We start from the raw sequence: 22869 nt of genomic DNA on the forward strand, positions 1-22869 counted from the left end.
TAAAGTGTTTGGGAATATTCATGCATAATTTAAACACATAATCACATGAAATCAGATAAAAAATAAAACATTTTAGAAGAGAACGCAGCATCACAGTTGTCTAAACCAATGAGCATTAAGCGGTGTCGCCAGTCAGTCGTTTCCCATCATGCTGTTGATCAGCGCAGTCAGTGGAGAGCAACTGCGCCCGACTGCACAATCCGACACAGCTGCCTCGCCATCGCAAGAGTTTTTTGGCACACGTCAGCGTGACATCAGAGCAAGTCGGACGTAACTCTGACACTTTTCTAACCGGCATGCATCTCGCGGTGATCACCGGTGATCGGTTCTGTGCAGATTTTGCTAATCTCAAATGAGCCTAATATCAATCAAGTTTGAAAATGATAGCTTGAGACAGGTTTGGATCACGTTGCTGACCTGCTCATACTTAATGAGCTTCGGCGACCGCAATGACCACTGATTTGGTCACGATCCGGGGTTTTGTGGTGATGGGTTCTGCGCAGATTTTGCTCATCTCAAAGGAGCCTAATGACTAATGACTCGCTCATTAAAACAGTCATTTACCGTCATCTACTGGCGGTTTGGTTTCATATTTAAAAGTATTGCATTTTTTCCAACATTTTTAACTTGTATGTTCAAAAATATTTAAAACATTAATCTTATAAAATTGTTTATGCATTCGAAATTTTGTGGTGTAAATGCATTTATGGCAGCTCAGCTTCATCAAACAGTCTGTGTAAATATCTAATGCCACTTCAGATGCAGCTTCTGTTTCCTCTGTGGTGAAAATATGGAGTTTGTTGATAGTGTGCTCATGCTATTGTGAACATTAAAATGTGCAAAAAATAAATTACTTCACTGCTGACAAAGAGAAGTATTAACAACGATGACAACAAAGTTACACTGTCCAAAAAGTTTGTGGTATAAATTAGCTTTTTTTACTTGAAGCAGATGTTTAATTTCATCCCTTTATTTTGTTGTCAGAGTGCACCAGAACGCTTTATTTACAGCGAGGTTTATATTCCAAACTATGTCACCTTTTTGACCTCTTGTGAATTTGCAGGTATGTATACTGTAATAAATGCAATGTCAGTTAGCACTGCATTATTCATATACTTTATTTATTACCTGGAGATTACCTGGAAAAACTCACATAAACCATGTATTGTTGCAATCGTGTGTTTAATGTCTTCACGTTTCATCAGTCTAGACGTTTCTGCTTTTTATTTAGCTTAAACAGCATAGCTAGATGCTTTTGTCCATATTAGGGATTTCACAGCACATCGTAAGTTATTACTCATAAGTAATTACTCACACCAGCCTTTGAAAACCTCTATGTGAGCACACTTGCCCGAAAAAATTGCAGGGGAGAATTTACATGTTGTTAAAAGTGTGGGAGTTGGGGGGGGTGGACATGTCCCCCACGTATTCTATGCCTATGCATATAATACTAATATGCACTAATACTAATATTTAAAAAAAAAAATATTAATAAAAACTGTTTATAAAGTGCAGCGCTGCTTTGTTTACACCGGTAACCAAGGAAACGCTATATTGCAGCTGTTCCATAAGTGCTACCTGCTGTCAAAGAGTGAATTTGCAATTGAAATTGCAATTTTGCAATTGTATTTACAATTTAAATAAAATAGAACTGCTCATGCTACATGTATGTAGCATCTTTGTTTGGACTGTGATTAAAATGCAGTAGTTGCCTCTAATTTCATGGCTACAGAATTGTTTTTAAGGCCAGTTCAGCCTGTAATAGAGCAAATAAACAGATTGTTCATGTATTCTTTCATTCTTTCTTGTCTCTTGCTTAAAGAAAAAAATATCAGCAATCAGTATCAGAATCAGCCCATTTACTGACAATCGGAATCGTCCATGAAAAATCATGATTGGTGCATCTCTAGTTTTTGTAGATAGCCTGGTTTCCTCAAACAGTCATAACTTTGACTGACTACAAACAGCAAGTCAAGAGCGAGTGAGTACACTGGTCCACTTCAACTGGTATACACAGTAGGTATACACACATAAACACACATTAGTGTGTACCTGGTATTCCCTATGGGGTCCAAATGTGTTTGTGTGTGCGCGCGCTTGTGTGTATTTTGAATGACAGTGTATATATGGGTGCTGTCTGACTGGACCATTTCTGATCGTAGTGGTGAGCCGTTTGGACCAAAAAATGCCAGGGCTGTTTCTTTTTCTTTTTCTTTTTTTCCCCAGTCCAGCCCTGTTTTAGGTTTGACAAGCTTGAGGTTACAAAGTGCAAGTATTTCAGTTTTAGTTTAATTTTTAACCCATTAATAGTTTAATGATATTCAGTTTACGGTTTACTTTACCACAATGTATCAGACAGTAGCAATGCAAAAATTGTTTTGAATTACCTGCAGGCAAAAGTGAGGACATTCCCAGTTATTAGTGCAAGGAAAATTCTCTGTGCTGAAGATAAATTAAAGGAGACCTATGAAAAATTTAAAGTTTATTTTAATAGTATTGTTTATCAGTCCTGCACAATACATTCATGATCTGTCATTAATAGCTCTAAAGCATGATCTCTTCATCTGTGAGACGTGCATCTGTTGAGATCTTCCTTTGGTTTGGAAGGGATTATTAATTATTTATTAAGGGATTTTTAATTATTTTTTAATAATTTAATTATTTTTTAATTATTAAATTAATTATTATTGTTTGGAAGGGGAAGAAACACAGCAAGAAACTCCAGTTAAATGGCAGTTAAACTTGAAAATCATCTTAGAGCACAAACCAACTGACCTATCATTGCATTAGCAACTTTTAGCAATTATGGGATTATGTAATTATATGGTGGGTTATGGTATTTGTTTACACTGTGAATATTACATGTTGTGTCTTAAATGTTGAAAAGAGTGACTTCCAGCCACATCAATACACTACACTTTTCTGACATGTGAAATATTTTGGTCACAGTACAATAGATTGTGTCTTTTAGTATTGATTTTTGTCACATGTGGCTCCTGTTTTGTAAAGAATAAAAGTAAATGATATATGAACTGAATGTCTTTATAAATCTTTTGTTGAGTTCTGTTAACTTGAAATGGAATTTATACCTTTAATGTCTGTACAATCCTATAATTATGAATCATGACCTGTGTAATGAAATATTCATTACAGTATTGTGACCATTTTCAGCATAGTAGGCACAAAATTAAGAATGAATGTGTGCATGTTGTGATTTAATTTAATGAACATGGTTACCTGGCTTTCCTTGAAGTCTTTGAGAAAAATAAAAAATATTAGTTGCAAATAGTTCAAATGCATTACCTTACAATAACTGTAGTTTTCTTTTTACTCAAATCCCTTTAAATCCTATTTTAAATCCCTTTGAATCCTATTAAAATGTTTTATATAATATAATCCTTTTTTATATAATATATTTTTAAATAGGATATGATAATAAATGAAGAGAGGGTATTAGCCTATTATTTATTCCTTTATTTTGATAAAGTCCCTTTATACCTCCATAGAGAAAATGCCTACAGACCTAAATAGTAAGGCATCAAACATAATTATAATAAATAATATTATTATTTTCATAATTAATGTATTATTATAAATAATAATATAATATAATATAATATATAATAATAGTGAATGAAGATTGTTGTGAATGTCCGCGTGCCATGTTGTGCTGAAATGTTTGTGTTGCAAAGAAAGAAGGAAGGAAAGAAAGAAAGAATTTAACGCGGAAGTTGTAACCAACTTCACCGAGTCCGACCAGTCCGACCAAAGGTTCGATCGCGACAGACCGCCTGTGATTGGTTGACATTTTACCGAGCTGTGATTGGTTAAGGTTGCACTGGCCTGTGATTGGTTAACGTTTCAGTGCCATTCCATAGGTTAAACTGTCGCGTTTGGTGACTAGTCAATTGTTCTGTGTTCGCTGTGGTTAGTTTGTTGTTAAAGCCTACCACAGGTTCGCACAGATTCTCTCCGCAGCAACAGCGATGGCAAGTCACGTCAAGAGCGATGAATCTGGTAAGGTGTTTATCTAGTTATTCTGTAAGAAAAGTAACTAAATATTTATACACAGTTAATGTTGTTGGTGAGACACTGTTGGTTTCATTTCCTTATTCTTGCACCTGAAGTAGGTGGTATTTGTCGAAACATGAATCACAAGTATTCATGATCATACACACCAAATATGATTTACAACCGGACTCTTCTAACTCAATATCTCAATCCATATGCTATTAAAGTCCCTAATATGTTTCTTTGTTCTCCTTAGGAACTGTGGAGAAGGACAGCGCTTTAGCGGGACAGACAGGTAGAAACGAATCTAGTTTATAACTCGTGTATGGTCCGAGAGAGAAGGATCTGTACAGTGTAAATATAGAATTTGCCTGTGTTGACTCTGCAATGCTTGACAAACTGGTTGTAAAGCCATTGAAATCCAGCATGACCAGGTGCTCAACAAACAATACAAGCTTGACCTCAGTGTGTTCCTTGAACTTTAGGTCTTCTTTCTAATAGATAGGCCTACACCCCTTAGACCACAGTTAGTCCAATGTCTTTCACTGTGGTTTCAATCTTTGTGGCTTGAATACATCCTCTGAACATTTGCATATTTCATGTTCTTGCTTTGCAAATCAAATTTTAGTGGTTTGTGTTGATCTTGCCTTTTCTTTCAGTCAGAGAGAACATAACAGAAACTGATAGCTTTAATCAAAGGTAAAACCTTATGATACATTGCAATATGTAGAAATTGTACAGTTTTGAGTTTAAGTAACTCTCGTTCATACATTTATATTTCTCATTTTTATATTTATATGATTTTATATCTCATTTGTCAGTGTATTCAGTCTGGATCCTAATGAGGAGTATAAGATGGACCACAAGAAGCGAGGAATGGCTCTGATCTTTAACCATGAATGTTTTTACTGGCAGCTCATGTTGAACAGCCGCTCTGGCACAAATGCAGACGGGCAGAACCTTGTTAGGAGGTATTTGGCCAAGTAATCAAAAAGACATAATTATAGTGCTCAAAAGATTTTATATATATACACACACACACCAGAGAGTAACAGTATCACATGACCACTGTCATTGACATCTGTTTGCAACACAAAAATGACTATGAGTCACAGTGTGTTGGTTGATGAAGAAATGGTTTTCTTGTCTTTTATTAAAGTAACAGAACAAGAACTAATTTGTAAATTTTCTTTTATATCTGTTGTCAGATTTCAAGAGCTGGGTTTTGAAGTGAAGGCGTATGATGATTACAAACGTGAAGAAGTTTTATCCAAAATCAGAGAAGGTGCCTCAATATTTTCTCTTTAATGCATGTTTTGAGAAATGGGAGCCAAACTTAAATATCCCAAGTTAAACACAGCAGCTAATCAACAGCATCTTTGGCACTATTTACATGTTTTTATTATTTCACACATATGCATCTAGTTGTATGTGTATGTGTGTGATATAATTATTTTACAATATTCACAGATATTGTTTTTGTTGTTATATATAGTTTAAAAAGTTACAATTCTGGGAGAACAAAATTAATTCTCCAGGCTCTACTCTTGATTACCACGAACAAATTGCACACTTCTCTCAATTTGAAAAACATATCTACATTAATATACTTACAACTGAAGTCAGCACTAGAATAAATATGAACAAAATGCAGTTGTAATACTGTTTCAAAATTATAGCTATAGCGCTGACTGGTGTGCTAGAATCAACCTCATCATTAATGTAAATGCATCAAAGTGTTTTTATAACTTGAACTAAATATATAACTAAAAATATATATATATAACTATATAAATATATAACTAAAAAAATGTCTGTGGTAATCGACAGCATGTCACATCGTGCTCCAAATAAAGTTGTAGGTTCTGTTTAATCCAGAATATTCCTTTGATTTCAGCTGCTGCTGCTAACCATGTAGATGCAGACTGTTTTGTCTGTCTTTTTAAGTCATGGGGAAAATGGTCACGTCTATGCCTACGATGGGCAGATTGAAATTCAAGAAATCACTGATTTGTTCAAGGGGGATAAATGCCGTAGCCTTGTAGGGAAACCCAAGATCTTCATCTTGCAGGTAATTTGTCCTTCTTCCACAAAATGTCCTTAATATATAGTATGAATACAGATTTCATGCTGCTTGTAAATGCATGAATTTCTTTGAAAACAAGGCTTGTCGTGGTGACAAACATGATGAAGCTGTGACACCAATGGATGTGGTGGACAGTCAGACAGTCAATGATGTGGTTGTAGATGCGGGGGCGCTCTGCACCCTTCCAGCAGGAGCAGATTTTCTTATGTGCTACTCAGTAGCTGAAGGTCAGTGCTTTGTTTTTGTTTGCTTGCTTTCTTTAACCAACATTTTCTAACGTTATACTTTTACATACTGGATTAAATTACATCCTTGATTTTACAGTAATGTCTTAAAGCAGTCACTGACATTGTTTTCTTCTTATTTTTACGGATATTACTCTCATCGTGAGACGGTGAATGGCTCGTGGTACATCCAGGATCTGTGTGAAATCCTCAAGCGTTATGGGTCCACACTGGAGTTCACTGATATCCTGACGCTTGTTAACAGGAAGGTTTCCTTCCGCAGCGTAGGAAACTCCAAGGATCGCTCTGCTTTAGGCAAAAAACAAGTGCCTTGCTTTGCATCCATGCTTACTAAGAAGCTGTTTTTCAGGCCTAAGAAGGAACATTAGTATTGGGGCCCTATTGCAGGTAAAAATTCAGGGATTAGATTCTTTTATTTTACTTTATTTTGAGCTCCTATATATACACATTTTCAAAATGGAAATCATGCAGGTTTCCATGTTTTAGCCTGGAGGTTTGATAAGCTCATGATTACAAAGTGCAAATAGTATTTTAGTTAGTTTCATTTTCCCATTAATGATGAAAGATATCAGGTTTCACCATTTACAGTAGCAATGCAAAAAAATGCTTTGAATGAAAACTTGAAATTTATAGAATTTTTTTTTTTTTTTTTTAAAGTAATGTATATCAATCCTGCACACTACATTCATGATCTGTTATTAATAGCTCTAAAGCATGATCTCTTCATTTGGGAGACATGCAGTAGTACACCTTCATAACTGTTGGGGACTTAGTTTAGTTTGGAAGGGGAAGAAACAGCAAGAAAATCCAGTTAAACAGCTAAAAAAAAAAACTTGAAAATCATCATAGAGCACAAACCTACTTGTCTATACCAGCTTTGCATACACAACTAATTTTTTTTCAGAGTATGGAATTATATGGGGGATTATGGTTTTTGTTTAAATTGTGTATCTTACATGTCTTAAATGTTGAAAAGAGTGACTTTTGGAGATCTGTCCACATCAATACACTACACGTTTCTGACACATCAAATATTTTGGTCACAGAGTCTTTTAGTGTTGTGTGGCACTTGTTTTGTTCAAACTAAAAGTAATTATATATGATATGAACTGAATGTCGTCGTACATTCTTTACTCAGCTCTGTTAACTTGGAGTGGAATCTATGGCCCTTTTAATGTTGGTGCAAGCCTTATAATATGTAATGTGACTGCTTTCTGTCTGGTTGGAACATGGATTATTGGAAATTTGGGTTTTCTGCAACATATTGTATAATTATCTTAATATGAAACGTGCAGTTATCAGCATTGAATAGGCTTGCCTCTATATTCAAATAACATTCCTCTGCATTTAAGACTTGCTTGCTATATAGCAAATCCAGGTTTATAGTGCAGGTTTAAACTGTGAAACTGAGGTGATTTGTTGTTTTTTTTTACAGCAATTACATAAAATCTTGACTAATAAATCAACATTTATGTGATTGTGGTTAATAATTTTTTTGTATTGCAAGCATGCACGTCTATTAAAATAAAGAGAAACATTGATGAATACACTAAATCACGGTTTAGTCTCACTGAAACTTCCTTGTCTGTTTTTCAACAAATATGTGTAAAGTTATCAATGGAGAGAAAAAGATTGCACCTTTTGAAAACTAGTGGTTTGCTAGAAAAAAAAAATGCAGATGCTTTTAGTGTGCAGCATGCATAACTTCCTACACACAATCCACAATAAAGGTGACACGTCACTTTTTTTAGCCATGTGAACTATATTATAAAACAAGCCTCTCCAAAGGTGTCAGTGGCTATATTTCTAGCATGTGGGTTAAGTGTAATGTGAAAGTTTAATACTCTTTATAGAACCCTATACTTTGGATTTTGTGGTGCATTGTTATCAAAGACTGAAAGCAGAAGTAAGACTTATTAGGATATTTATTACAGACAGATTTGTACATTAGATGCAGAGACACTGAATACTCCATTCAGGCAAACACAGAGGCGCATCTGCCTTCACTAATTATGCTTTACAATCACTTGATCCAGACAGTTCCACCCAGAACCTCTACTGATTGCTGCAAGCACCAAGACCATCTTACGGCTTACCTAAGGAATGTGCTAAAACATGTGTTTAAACCCTAGCTCTGAGAGCTTCGTGGATTAAAGCAAATCAGGAGACAGTAAATGATGTATACGGAATGCTTTCCACACTCTAGACAGTAGGTAGTTTCAAAATCTCCCGTTGAAGAAAAGTGCTGAGTATTTAGTGTGTGTAAAGTGTATTTAGCGTGATTCTTCATCACACTAAATACAATAGCTATTTAATTATCAAAATATATATAATTTGCATGATTTGATTGATTGATTGATTTTAAATTTTTTTTGGAATGAACAGTTGGCTGTTTTTTTGTCTCTCACTTTGATGCATCTTACCAAGAAAAAATTGGAGTCAAATATGTTATGATTGCATTTGCCTCTTTGACCATTTAAAGCATGAAATACAATAGCTATTATCAAAATATATATAATTTGCATGATTTGATTGATTGATTGATTTTAATTTTTTTTGGAATGAACAGTTGGCTGTTTTTTTGTCTCTCACTTTGATGCATCTTACCAAGAAAAAATTGGAGTCAAATATGTTATGATTGCATTTGCCTCTTTGACCATTTAAAGCATGAATTAATATACTCTACACTGTCCATTTCAGTCCATTTAAGTCTTCAAATGCATTGTTGCATCAAGCCATGACATTTTTCAGATATTTAAATGGCAACGCATTAACAAAGTGCAGTATGTGCCCTATTTAGTGGACTTTTTAGAAACAAATAAATGGTCTTCAATATAATAATAATAATTCCCACATGTATTATAAGCAACAGCAGTTCAAAATTACTGGGAAAAACCACACATTCACACACTAAACTTAATATTGACATCTCCAGTAAGGAATAATTAAATTTTTCATATTGTGTCCATGTAAAGATGACATAAGTAATTCATCTATTTGGTCTTGGCTGATGATTAAGAGTCCGCACAAAGCCAGATCGATTGCACTTTTCCAAAACATGTTCTTAACCTGGTAACAAATCACTATAAATATTAAAAATATCCAGTCACATTGCAGAGCTTTTCATATTTAACTATTAGAATGATTTGTTGTTAATTACACTATCTTTTAAATCATTTTTTATTAAAAGCATGGCATATTTCTTGAATAGTTTTGGATTATTAAATACCTATTAGTGTTCATTAGCTACCCATGATCATCTTTGTGAAAACATTCATGCCCACTAACAACAAACTTTAACAAGCACAGTTATAATGGTGATGAACTGCTTCTCTAATGATTATCTGTTACACATTGAAGCAGACAGATTCTCAAACACTATCTTTACAACCAAAATGGAACGAAAGAGTCTGTATCATGGAATGGGCTGCTGATTGCACAGAGAAAAAAAGAAAATGATAACACAGAGATATAAGAGAAACAAAATAATTGACCAGCATCTCAGTAGCGTGTTGTGTACCAGTCGTTGTCAGTCATCTGCACCAGTTCGTTTACCACATCCAGCAGGTTGCGGTTGTGTTTCTGTAGCAGACGCTGATTTAGTGCTCGGTCACCAAAGCCCATCTCTACCAGCACGGCCATCATGGCGTCATGAGAAGCTGCATCTTCTGGGAGCTACACAACCAAAAAAAATATTTTTTACTAGTGATATACCGTATGTCCCAAATATTGCACTGTACACTAGGCACTTATACAGTACTATGTACATGTACTTTACTGTCTAATGTTATTATTTTTACACAGTGGCAAAATACATTTTGATCATAGTTTGATCAAAATGAATCCCCGTAAAGCACGATTTTTTTAATAAACTTTATTGTATAAATTTACTTAAAGATAAACTGAAACAATTTATTGTTTCCATTTATACAATTTATAATAACAAGTAATGAACTATACAATAGTATTATTTTTATTCCTTTTTAATATAGGACAGAAGAGATTGTTCAGCATCTCACACCACTGCCACATTCATAAGATGCTTTGTCAAGTTAAAGGAAGCTCAGATTATTTCAAAATGTTTTTTCCATTCTGCATCCTGTATGAACGGCTCCCAAACTCACCTTCTCAGACCCAGTCTGTCCAGTGAAAAGAGCTTTATAGGCAGATGCTGCCACGGACAGGGCACCCTTCACCAATCCACCTGTGATGCTATTAGCCCTGAGGAAAGACAATATTGAGAAAGAGAGAAAGAATGCGAGTGATAGAAAGAAAAGCACACAATGCAATCATTTTCATGAGGACGAAACGAGTGGTTGTGTGCTGTGTAACTCACCTGAGCTCTTCTGTTTCAGACTTAGTAGATGCTACTGAGTTCTCAGGGTCAGGTTGATTAGGCTCAGAATCTACATATATTAAAAAAAAAAAAAAACAGATCAACTTTCAAATGTAGTTTTGTATATCTTTTATCATATTGTCTACTTTGTATCACATCTAACACCCCATAATCATATAAAAAGGCACTAATTCACAACCTGTGATGGCTTAATACTTTAATATCCCATTGTGTTTCCACTCACCTTTCTCCTTTTCTCCTGGCTCTGTAGGATTACTCCTCTCCTGCTCCTCTGCTCCATGTTCTGTCTGCTCTTGTGTCTCTGTGCTGGATAAAGAGATTTTATATATATTAAGCTAAATTTAACATATCAGTTTCAGTTACATTAAGTTATGAGGATGTGGTGAAAGAAATCTAGGCTGTGATATGGAATAGGAATGTGTGCATACAGAGTTTTAGGGCAGGATATTGTGAGTGGTCAATGTACATCTGCCGGCTTAAAATGGAAACAATAACATTCTCATATGACCAGTGTCACAAACTTGATTAGTAGCCAAGAAATAGTGCAGAATCTTAATCTTATTCATTTCAATCTCAATGAGAGATTGAAATAAAATAAACATTTATTTCCAGGTTTAAATTAGTGAAGCACTGAAATTATTTTTTTTTTTACAGAAACACAGAAAGCTAAATTTAACTTTTAGCTGAAAACACTTGGGTTAAAAACACAATTTGGTTAACTAGTATGCCGTTCAGCATGTCATGTTCTCAGATGAAAATAAACCATTCATAGTAAAGTCCTTCGCAATGAGTCACTTCTCGATATTTTAGCTGTACACATTATACATATTGCTACTGTAAGACTTAAAGAACCTCAGACACTTTGATCTTCTGAGATACGGACAATACAAACACAATGTATTAACATACAGACATTTGTTTCCACATCTCACTGAGAAAAGATGCATGGAAAACTTTCTCATCCTCATCCACTTCCTTCCCTTCACTCAGCTCACTCAGAATGGTCAATATCATAATATAATGTTCCACATGAATGCAAGTGATATTCACAGTCATGTTTGGTATCATTTGAAATGTCTCATTGCAACTGGTACAATGGTCTCAAACTTACAAGGAGTAAACTAAAAGGTAATACAGATCCTAAGAGTTTAGAGATATGTTGTTTAATGTGGAGGGTGTGCTCTTTCCCAGTGTCTTTCATGCAAATTACCATCTGTCCCCAAAAGGTGTAAACTCTCCACGTCTAGGCCTTGATCAATGCAAATTCCAATTGTTAGTTTCTGTCTCCATTTAGTGAATGTTTGTCGTGGTCTGGGTACTTAAGGAAATGTTGCAAGAAGATCAGCGAGCTTCTGTAGCCAGATGAGCCCGTAGTGTATACACTCCATACTATGCATTTTTCTTAAGCAAGGTATGCATCTTTTACTCTTAGATTTATCTGAGTAAGATTTACCTGAATGATAATAAATTGTTATATTTGAATTGATTCTGTTTACTCTGAAATTATTGACTCTAGTAGATCATGTTGTCCCCTTGTTACCCAATAACCTTCAGCCACCATTGGATACCCTGGTTGGGCCAACTGGGTGGACCTTATACTACTTTAGCACCTTTTTTAACACTGTCAAAATGCATCACCGGAAAAGTCCTAATTATTCATCCCTGTTTCAGTAAATGATTTCGGCCCTGCAAAACTATGTTTTGCTGTTTCTGCTGGCAAAATTTCCGGTTGGCAAAATTTGGATGCATCACTAGTTTAACTGACCTCTGAGCCCAGTCTATTACTGCTGACTTGTGCTCTGTATAAACTTACCAGGTTTTGACCGAGGATCGTGGTGCCACTACAATCACAGGGGTGAGCGGCACAGCATCCAGAGTCTGGGAGGCACAGAGCATGTCATTAGCATCCGCACTAACAGCAGCAACAGGGCTCTGGAGCTCTTCAGTCTCCACTGATTCTAGTTTGTCCCCCTCTGCAGGCTCTTCTCCAGGCTGCGACAGGGCTGAGCTGTACATGGACTCTCCTAATGGACGGCTGGTGTCAAAGCAATCAGGGAGGATGATTATGTAGTCTTCTGAAGAAGCAGATGAAGTTCTGCTGCGTGTTTCCTTAGCTGCTTCGGTGTTCTTCACTTGCTCTTTCTTATCCACTTCCTCCTCTCCCTCTTCTACCGGATCTCCACCTGCAGGTTCCACCAGGATCTGCTCGATGTCAGACTCGTGACCCTCATCTAAACATACGAACAATCACTTTAATGGCTAAAAACATTTACTGTCTTTGGTAAGAAGTTATTTCAATCACCTTTAAGCAATTACAAAATTTGCAATGTACAAAATGACAATGGTCAGAAAAAAATATTCTCAATGCCCTGTTACCTGTGCTAATGATCTCTGCTGGAAGCGTCAGCAGGGGAGCAGCTATATCAGTGGTCTCCATCTGTGATGAAGCTGGGCTGGAGATTTGTGCCGTCTCTACTTTCAGTGGGGCTGGAGCAGATATTAGCCCTGTTTCTGAAACCTTTTCTGATTTCCTCTCACAAAGTGACATTGAACCTTGGGGGGCTGGACGCACCACTTAACATGGGAAAAATTTATAAAAATAATTTTAGAAACTCTTTACCTACCTTCTACACACAAACTGCTAACAATGTACATTACTGCACTGCCGTGATGTTTTTTTTTTTTTATTCATAAGAACAATATTTTCATAGAAAGTAATGAAGTTCATAAGAACAGAATTTATTTGTAAGAAAAATTGCTCCAATTACAACATAACCTCGGTTCCCTGAGATAAGGGAACGAGCGTTGTTTAACACGCTTATGGGGAAACTCCTCTTCACTCTGATACTGAAGCCTGATTTGTTCACCTTCGTGTAGCTGCATGGTGACCCGCCAAAAGGGCACCATTTACCATGTGTAAAACACGCCGGTGGATTAAAGTGCTGTTGGGAGAGTGAAGCACGCGGGACCTGTGTCGGCGTGAGATCACTCAAGCCCAGTTGCTCAGCCCCATGACTCCACTGTTTCTTCCTCTGAGGCAGCTGGGAGGGGAGAAACAGCAGAGCGGGAGGAGCGGGAGGGGCGGGCCACCTTAATTGAAGAAGGTGATCAGCGAGCGAAGTAGGGTGAGACTCAGGGTGTGTTCACACTTGTCATGTTTGGTTTGCCTAAAATGAACACAGGTGTGATTGCTGTTAGTGCGGTTCGTTTGAGTAAGTGTGAACGCTGCCATCCGAACCTTGGTGCGTACCAAACAAGCGGACCGAGACCGCTAAAAAGATGGGTCTCGGTCCGTTTCCAAATGAACTCTTGTGCGGTTTGAATAAAATATAAATGCAACACGGACCAAATACTTCTAAACGAACCAAAAACAAGATGTAATGCCAAGATGCGACGCTATGCGACATGGATTGATAACACGGAACGAGCGGTGTATCCAAAACAAAATGAGCAGAGGGCAAACGTGTTGTGGCGAGGAGGTAAAGTGCCTTTTATGAGCTCTTCGTGAGTTTGCAGGTGGTAAAAATATAATCATATGTACATGCAACAATGAGCGTGCTTAGTCCGGCAGACGGCATTAGGTGTATTTAACTTAAAGTGGCGCTGAGCAGACCGATCGGTGAATGGGTACTTTGATGTCATACACCGATCAGTCTGCGCAGCGCCGCTTTAAGTCGAACGCACCTTTTGCTTGACGTGTTTGGTGAGTTCAGTCACAAAATATACATCATTCAACCCGACCAATCAGGTTGTGAACATATCACTATGCCTTTAGGTGCGGTATCTTTAGGTTCACTGTAAAAAATGCTAGTGTGAACGCTAAGCGGACCAGGACCAGGACCAAATGTATTGTTTTCTTATTTTGGTCCGGACCAAACGAACCAAGAAAACCGAACTACAAGTGTGAATGCACCCTCAGACTGCTCTCACTACGAGAACATGTCTCAGTGAGCACAGCCTCAGTATGGGCACGGCCTAGGCAAGCGGCGTGCTCACTGTGCCCGTGTGAAGCATGCAGGGCACACTCACGCTGCAAAATTAGCAACAATGTTGCAGGAAATTTGCTCAGAAATTTGCTCTTACAGTAGGGAAAATATTTATTTGATCCCCTGCCGATTTTGTAAGTTTGCCCACTTACAAAAAAATGAAGGGTCTGTAGTTTTTATGGTAGGTTTATTTTAACGGATAGAGACAGAATACAAACCAAAAAATCCAGAAAAAACACAATATATAAAGGTTAGAAATTGATTTGCATTTCAATGAGTGAAATAAGTATTTGATCCCCAAGTAAAACATGACTTAGTACTTGGTGCAGAAACGTTTTTCTGACGTTTTTTGTAGTTGGTCACCTGGTTTGCACACATCTCAGGAGGGATTTTGATCCATTCCTCTTTACAGATTCTCTCTAAATCCTTAAGGTTTCTTGGCTGTCGTTTGGCAACTCGAAGTTTCAGCTCCCTCCACAGATTTTCTATAGGATTGAGGTCTGGAGACTGGCTAGGCCACTCCATGACCTTAATGTGCTTCTTTGACTGTAGAGATGGTTTCTTGGGGTCATAGTCAGCATTTCTCTCCCTCCAAACACCGCGAGTCGAGATGCCAGAGAGCTCAATTTTGGTCTCATCTGACCACAGCACTTTCTCCCAAGCCTTCTCTGAATCATTTAGATGTTCATTGGCAAACTTTAAACGGGCCTGTACATGTGCCTTCTTCAGCAGGGGGACCTTGCTGGCGCTGCAGGATTTCAGTCCATTGCGGCGTAGTGTGTTACCAATGGTAACTGGTGCTTGCTGACTGCGGTCCCAACTGCCTTAAGATCATTAACAAGCTCCTCCCGTGTAGTTCTGGGCTGATCCCTCACCTTTCTTATGATCATCATTTTGTATTTCTTCCATTTCTGAATAATCGCACCAACAGTAGTCTCCTTCGTCTTGTAGCCCATTCCAGCCTTGTGCAGATCTGCAATCTTGTCTCTGACATTCTTTGACAGCTCTTTGGTCTTGCCCATGGTGGTGGGAGAGGTTGGAATGGTAGATACAGATTGTGTGGACAGGTGTCTTTTGTACACCTAACGAGCTGACATTAGGAGTAACTTCTTAAAGTGACTAATCTGTGTTCCACATGGGCACATAACCAATCTGTGGGAGCCAGAATTCTTGCGGATTTTTTGGTTGGTATTCTATCTCTATCCATTAAAATAAACCTACCATAAAAATTGCAGACCCTTCATTTCTTTGTAAGTGGGCAAACTTACAAAATCAGCAGGGGATCAAATAAATATTTTCCCCACTGTATAGTCGCCGGATGCCCGCAGGGGAAGGCTTGCTAGGCGATCTTCCTCTGCAGGGGCTCTTCTACGGCGAGCAGCAGGCTGAGCTTCTTGCTTTGGCTTCTTTCTTCCAGCAAGGAGATGATTTTCTTTGCTGAAGGAGAAAAATTCTGACGAATAGCACTCTGAGCCGACTGCTATATGGCTCCTCCCCTTTTTACAAGTTGAAGCGCCATTTGTTCATGCATTTTTTTCAAAATCTTACTGGCCAAATTTTTTAAACAGGAGTGTATAGTTTTACTACAAAATGCTTACTAGGGACATTGAAAGTACTTGTCAAGTCAACACTAAAATGAAAAAGTACCAATACAGTTATTCTACATTATTCACAGTCTGATTACACATGGTCAAGTGAGAAGCTTTGAAATTGACTGATGTGCTACCTACTTAAAAAAATTACTGTAGTTTCCAGGAAAAGCAGAAAGTTGCATCTTCCCACAGCTGCCATCACAAACCTTTAGCTGGGCATCTCCCACAAAGCGCCCTATGCTCTGCTATTTCACGAGTCACTTCCAGGGTGAGAGAGCGGATAACAGATGCACTGACAAACTGAGGCCCAGTGATGCTCTCCTCTCCTTTCTCTTGTGCTGGGATGCCCTCTAACTCTGTCCCCTGGGCCACATCTGTGAGTATGACATCAGAGAAGGTTCACAAATATAACAAGCTACACAATCACTAACAGCAACACACAGAGAAAAGTGTAGAATGTTTACCCAGGATGCTGCTGACCCCTTGGGCTTCTGTTTCCTCTTGGATGAGTCCCAGTGTTGGTTTCTCCTGTAGAGGTCCCTCATGGGGCAGAGGTGATATGCATGGAGTAATGTCTTCATATATTTACAGAGATGAAGAGAGAGAGAATATTAGAAAAGGTAGAAATCTATACATTTTTTAAGTCTTACTGTTTAAAATTAATATGCATAATCCATAAAAGTCGTTCATTCTAATTTTTAGAAACACCTTACAGACTTATTCCAGATTTGAAGTTACCTGCAGGAGTGTTGTTAGGCACACTCTCCAACTCTTGCACAATGTTGATGTCCAGCAGTTCAAAAGACAGTAAGTCCTAAGTAAAAAACATAAAAGAGAGTGTGGAATTGACAATAGAGACAAACTTTCTTCATCAAACAAGATGGGTTTTGTGAATCATGCTGATTGTTGTTTGGTCATACCTGAGCTGTGAGTAAGTCTACAGATGGAATGTAGAATTCCTGATCACAGTCCTGGTTTACTGACAAAAGTAGTTGTTCCCTTGAGGCCCGGCATTTCTCCTCCCTCTCAAGAGTGCGGGAAGACTTCTCCTGAAAGTGCCAGACAGGGTGAAAATGGCTACAGAAAAAAATGACAAAACTAAACTAACAATAGCTCTATACTGGCCAAAAACCTAAAAGATATTATATTTGGGCCCCAGGGGAAATATAATTTTAAAAAAAAATTTATATGACCCAGGGCAACTATTTTTTGTTTATTTTTTTATTTTCAATTTGTCTTTTCAGTTTAGTTTAGCTTCCATTATATAGTTTTCTAGTTTCAGTTTATTTAGTTTTTATTTTTAGCTTTAGTAATTTCAGGGCTGCGAAAGTTAAACTGGTTTCATTTAAAAAAGTTTACCAGCATTTTTTCATGTTTACTGCAGGTGGGCTGTAATGGTTGTAAAAAATGTTGTAAGTTGTGGTATTAACATACCCATCAAAAGCAAACAAAAATTAATTTGTGTTTTTATTTTATTTTAGTTTTGGAGTCATGTAAATGTATTTAAGTACAGTTTCTGTATTCCTCCAGTTTTGCTGTCTTTTTTTTTTGTTTTTTTTTTCAGTAAACAAATTTTTGTACATTTAGATTAAATTTAATTTCTTCTTATGATAATAACACTGATTTTACCATTTTATATATTCCTATGTATATTAGAACATCTGCACATATAAAGAAGATTTCTGGGTTGGTTGAGGCTGTCTCTGGACCGTTGTCTTACCTGCGGGGTGACACAGGGAGACACCAGTAGCCTGTCAGCACAGATTGCTGTAGGAGCATGTGGATCCACAACGATGCTGCACCAGATACGTGGTCCAAACTGCTCTCCTCTGTGTGCCAGGCGCCAATGGGACGTATAGGTGCCCTCTAACGTCGGAGCACAAAGTGCCACGCTGATGACACCCACCTGACCTGGTTGTAGTGTGGGTACTGCGACCTCCCGCCATCTTTCACCGGAGCCCACTGCCAAGTTCCCCCACATGAACTTTAACTGAGTACGAAATGTGACACAATCAGGTTCCGATGTTTTACTGTGTGTATACAGATTTGTGTGTGTCTGTTTAAGAGTCAAAGTGTACCTTGGTCTCAGAGTCCCAGCACACTCTGCCACTGTTCTTCATTTTCCAGTATTTGATGAACTTGGTCCCAGGACGCAGACGTGATCCATCAGGCAGGTTTTCATCCAAGAGTAGAGCTGTCATAGCTGGCACAGCAAGTGGGCATGGACGTTTAGGACGACTGTAACCAAGATAGTGTAAATTAAATGGCATCTTATTATCACTAATTTCATTTTAAACTGTTGTGATCAGTTCAGCCAATTAATACTTTGGGGTGGTTTTTTTTCCTTTGTGGGACTGACATAATATTTTTTTTAACATTGTAAATTTCTTTACAGCCTCTTTTGATTTAATGTGTCGTTATTAATTTCTTTCCAAAAAAACCTTTTTAACATAGACATTTTAGATAATAATATAAAATTTGATTTTAATTATTATACTATATATTAATAAATGATTAAATGTAACTAATTATCAGTACAAATAAAATAAAAAAGTCTTTCTGGTGTCAGCCAGGTAAATGACTACATTAACACATGGGCCCCTAAATTACACTTTAACATGGCTCAGCCAGTCATAATGGGGTAATAAGGAAGTAGAATAGATAATATTATTCTAAAACGCCAGAAACCCATCTTATGCAGCAGGGGTGTGTTATAATGACATAAAATGGTATCTCAATATTTTCTGGAATTTTGTCAATAACGATAATTAGACGATATTTTGCTGAGCATGTTATTGTGCTGGTATTTTGACAGGTTTAGGACTGGCGTGGACAGATGACTCCCAAAGCTTTTGATATTCTTCATATTCTGTGTGGTGATTAGTTTGCAGGAGTAACAGAAATGCACTTTTCTAATAAGTTTAAATTAATTTTTTACCTTTAATGGGCATTTTTACCTTTCTAAGGCCATTTTTTTTTCTAACCTAATTAAATGTATGCATCATCTTTTGTCAAATTCTTAAATTCTTAAAACTTTAAATAGTAAGACACTATAGAGCTGTTACCAATCAAATGAAATCAGTACCAACAAAATTTGTGTTTGCAATGCAGTGCTGGCACAGAATCTGCACCTGAAGTGGCATTTAGATGCATTTACACAGACTGTTTAATGCAGTACATGAATGCAGTAACCCTGCAGTTACAAATGCATAAATAATGTTTTGATATTTTAAAGGAGACATACATGCCCCTTTTTACAATATGTAATATAACTCTCTGGTGTCCCCAGAATGTGTCTGTGAAGTTTCCGCTCAAAATACCCCACAGATAATTTATTATATCATTTCGAAAATGCCTATTTTGAGTGGAAGCAGAAACACGCTGTTTTTCGTGCCTGTCTCTTTAAATGCAAATGAGCTGCTGCTCCCCGCCCCCTTTTCCAGAATAGAGCTGCGCCATTACAGCTTGTACCTGCTAAAAACATCTGTTTTGGTTCTGATTATCAGAATCAGAATCTGTTTATCGCGCTGAAATCATGAGTTTTAAACAATATTAGTTTAAACTTATAATATACGGTTTTCTGAGTGCACACGTACAGAAAGCGGCTGTCACCGCATGTGAGTACTAAACTAAGTTCTCATTCACACACAAGTTTACGTTAAAAACACACGAGTTACAAATATCCCTTTGCCACGTCACCAAGGGAGCGAAATCAGACGCGCTCGTTTTTTCAGACGCTTGCAGAAAAAGGCTTACCAAAACAAAGTTACTGGGTTAATCTTTTTCACGTTTCCTTGGTTGGTAGATGCACCGGGGACCTGATTATAGCACTTAAAACCTGGAAAAGTCAGATTTTCATGATATGTCACCTTTAAAAACAAAACGTTCAATAGTGATATTTGAAATTATTTTAGGGGGAAGGGGAAAACATACTTTAAATATAAACCTAAAATCGCCAGTAGGTGGCAAATCACTTCATGAGTGAGTCATTGAGTCATTCATTCAACCGATTAGTTCAAACAGCTGATTGATTCAGTAACGAAACACCGTTGTGTGTTGCTCAGAGACACAAAACAGTTCTGCTGTGGCTTTGTTTGAAACTATTTTCGTTAACGAAATACAGCAAAAACAGGAACTGTCTAAAATGTAAGTCAATTAATATTAACTTCTTGTTTATTGGACTGTTTTATAAAATCAATATCACATTTGCAATCGTACTGATATTTGGAGAAAAAAACTGTTCTCTGTGTGATATTAACTATATCAGATTATATAAATATAAAAGACATAAAAGTCATACGGGGGCATATTTGCCCCCTTCTCTTGAATTTCAGGGGAATTCTAAATATATTTTAATAGAATAAATCACACAGTGAAAGCGTTAACTCAAAAATGTGCTTACGCATTAGTCTAACCTACATCTCAGTGTATGCGTGCACTCTCTGGGTGTGTTTCTGCGATATACTCGACAATGTCAAATCGCATATCGTTTAAACAACAATTAAGATATTATTGCAGACAATATATTGCACACCCCTATTATGCAGTTGAAATTTAAATATAGGACTAACATGATGTGAAATGGGAAAAGCTGCCAAAAAGGTCATGGCAATAATAATTCTTAAAAAAAATAACATCATACAAGTTTGGAACAACATGAGGTTGAGTAAATGGCAGAAGTTTCAATTTTGGGGGAACTATCACTTTAATATGCTCTTCCTCAGGTGGTAAAGGGGTGTAAGCTCTTACTCTGGGCTATTTGCCTGTGTGGCACGTGGCTGCAGCAGGACGGGTGAAGAGCTCCCTTCTCCAGCAGTGCTCCACTGCAGCCCCCTCCTCTCCATTCTCAGTTGCTTCCTGATCTCCTTCACCTCCGCCTTGAGCTGGCGCTTCTCAGCTTTAAGACGCTGCTTCTCGGCCTTACGAAAGCTCCGGTCACCCCTTCTGTAGAACCTTCAGAGGGAGAGCAAAATATGTTTAACTATTTTGAACTTTAACACCAAGACAACCCAAAGCAGAGGACAAATGCCCACCTGCTGTGATCTGGTGCTGGGGAGCCGTGCTCAGGAATAGACAGGGGAGTTCTGGCTCTCACAAGGTTGTGGCTTGGATCATGTGAGAAGCTACATGGCTCACACAGAGTGCAGGAGGTACACACACTGTGCAGAAAGAAACAATGAAACATAAAAAAGGAAACACAAAATGAAAGAAAAAAAGTTAGACCAGGCATTCAGTTATAAATGATATCTCTCATACAATCATAATATGTCTCCCTTTGAAATGTACCACAGAAGCAATTATTTTAGCATAAGATTCAGATACAGACAGGGTGTGAATTACACAGTGACCATCGGATTTTTTATGTTTTAAATAGGGCTGTCAAGTGATTATTAAAAAAAAATCTAATTAATTACTTAATGTACCAATTAATCAAATTAATCTCAAATTAATGAGATTGATTAATTAACATGCACATCATGTGCCAATTAAAGATAAAGTTATTATTAAAGATAATAGTTATCATTGTGTTCATTTAGAAAAAAAACACTGAATAGACATTACAGAAAAGTAGCTGAAATATAAGTAGCTTTAGATAGAAATATTTTAAATCAACATACAAAAAAAAACAAAACAAATAAATAGTGAAATATTAAATTATTAAAAGAAAAAACTATACTCTATATACAACTAAAAGCGCCAGTAGGTGGTGGCAAATACCTGTCTTAAGTCAGTGAGTCATTCAATCATTCATTCAATCGATTCGTTCAAATGGCTGATTCATTCAGAAACGAAGCAATGCCTTGTCGCACTTGCGGTCTTTGCACTTGACAACTTGACTACTTATATGACGTATTTCCTGTATTTGGTCCAAGTGTTCAAGTGAGCATGAAGACCACAAGTGTGTGTAGAACTTTTCATTACCTGATATGACACACTTATAGTGTTGTAAAAATGCAAGTGTTTACAAAGCTTTATTTTTATTTTCAATACTTTGCATTTTAAAATCAACTTCTAAATGTCTGTTCAGTGTCTCTATAACAGATGACAATTTAATTTTGTGGTGCTTCTAATTAAGTGATAAAAAGCAGTTAATGAAACACCGCTGTGTTTTGATCAAAAACGCACAAAAGTTCTCCTAGGGATTTATTTTCATTGGTGAAATTACTGACAATGTGTCTAAAATGTAATTATTCACACCTTTACATTATCTTCATTTTTTATGTAAAAACTGTTATGTAACCTATTTTTGTATTTCTACCAGCCAATGATGATTCTGAAAGAAAACACGCAGTGTTTGTTATAGTAACACATGCAGCTTTCACGCGCATCTGACAGAACCGCAGTATTATAAATGCACGTCTTTGAATGAGCGCTGTAGTGTATTCTTCAATTGCTCAGGTAATGTCAATACGACCCATTTCAGGGGCTGCAAAAAAGATATTTTAAAATCAGCCAGGGCTATAGAAATGCATATTAATATTTACAAGTAAATCTCCGTATTATGCATATTAATATTTACAAGTAAATCTCCATATTACGCGTAGGCTAGCCGTCTTTCTATCTGACCCCCCCTACATCTAATTTTGACGTC

The 22869-nt window shown here is 37.1% G+C and overlaps 2 protein-coding genes across 6 annotated transcripts in view; one reads left to right on the plus strand and one right to left on the minus strand.

Moving 5' to 3' along the window:
• Nucleotides 1–3891: 3891 nt before the first annotated feature.
• Nucleotides 3892–7847, plus strand: LOC107689640 (caspase-6-like). Its single transcript, XM_016487731.1, is given in 9 exon segments — nt 3892–4017; nt 4268–4306; nt 4671–4710; nt 4833–4982; nt 5220–5296; nt 5909–5948; nt 5950–6082; nt 6177–6325; nt 6470–7847. Coding segments are annotated over 9 exon segments (900 nt in total). The 5' UTR covers nt 3892–3986; the 3' UTR covers nt 6711–7847.
• A 1045-nt stretch (nt 7848–8892) lies between these two features.
• LOC107689639 (next to BRCA1 gene 1 protein-like) overlaps nt 8893–22869 on the minus strand; it is a 22107-nt gene continuing 8130 nt past the window's right edge. For 4 of the 5 annotated variants that reach the window (XM_016487727.1, XM_016487729.1, XM_016487728.1 and 1 more), the window contains 14 exons: nt 21311–21436; nt 21027–21230; nt 18356–18515; nt 17998–18267; nt 17198–17326; nt 17016–17091; nt 16742–16852; nt 16484–16651; nt 13076–13273; nt 12513–12930; nt 10923–11005; nt 10679–10748; nt 10467–10563; nt 8893–10017 (listed from right to left, as the gene is read on the minus strand). In XM_016487727.1, the coding sequence (XP_016343213.1) occupies nt 9844–10017; nt 10467–10563; nt 10679–10748; nt 10923–11005; nt 12513–12930; nt 13076–13273; nt 16484–16651; nt 16742–16852; nt 17016–17091; nt 17198–17326; nt 17998–18267; nt 18356–18515; nt 21027–21230; nt 21311–21436 (2284 nt within the window). In that variant the 3' untranslated portion in view covers nt 8893–9843. The remainder of the gene's footprint in view (nt 10018–10466; nt 10564–10678; nt 10749–10922; nt 11006–12512; nt 12931–13075; nt 13274–16483; nt 16652–16741; nt 16853–17015; nt 17092–17197; nt 17327–17997; nt 18268–18355; nt 18516–21026; nt 21231–21310; nt 21437–22869) is intronic. The other variant, XM_016487730.1, reaches the window with a different exon arrangement.

Source organism: Sinocyclocheilus anshuiensis, unplaced genomic scaffold, assembly GCF_001515605.1.
Source record: "Sinocyclocheilus anshuiensis isolate Anshui unplaced genomic scaffold, SAMN03320099.WGS_v1.1 scaffold813, whole genome shotgun sequence".
In the NCBI taxonomy this organism is placed as follows: domain Eukaryota; kingdom Metazoa; phylum Chordata; class Actinopteri; order Cypriniformes; family Cyprinidae; genus Sinocyclocheilus; species Sinocyclocheilus anshuiensis.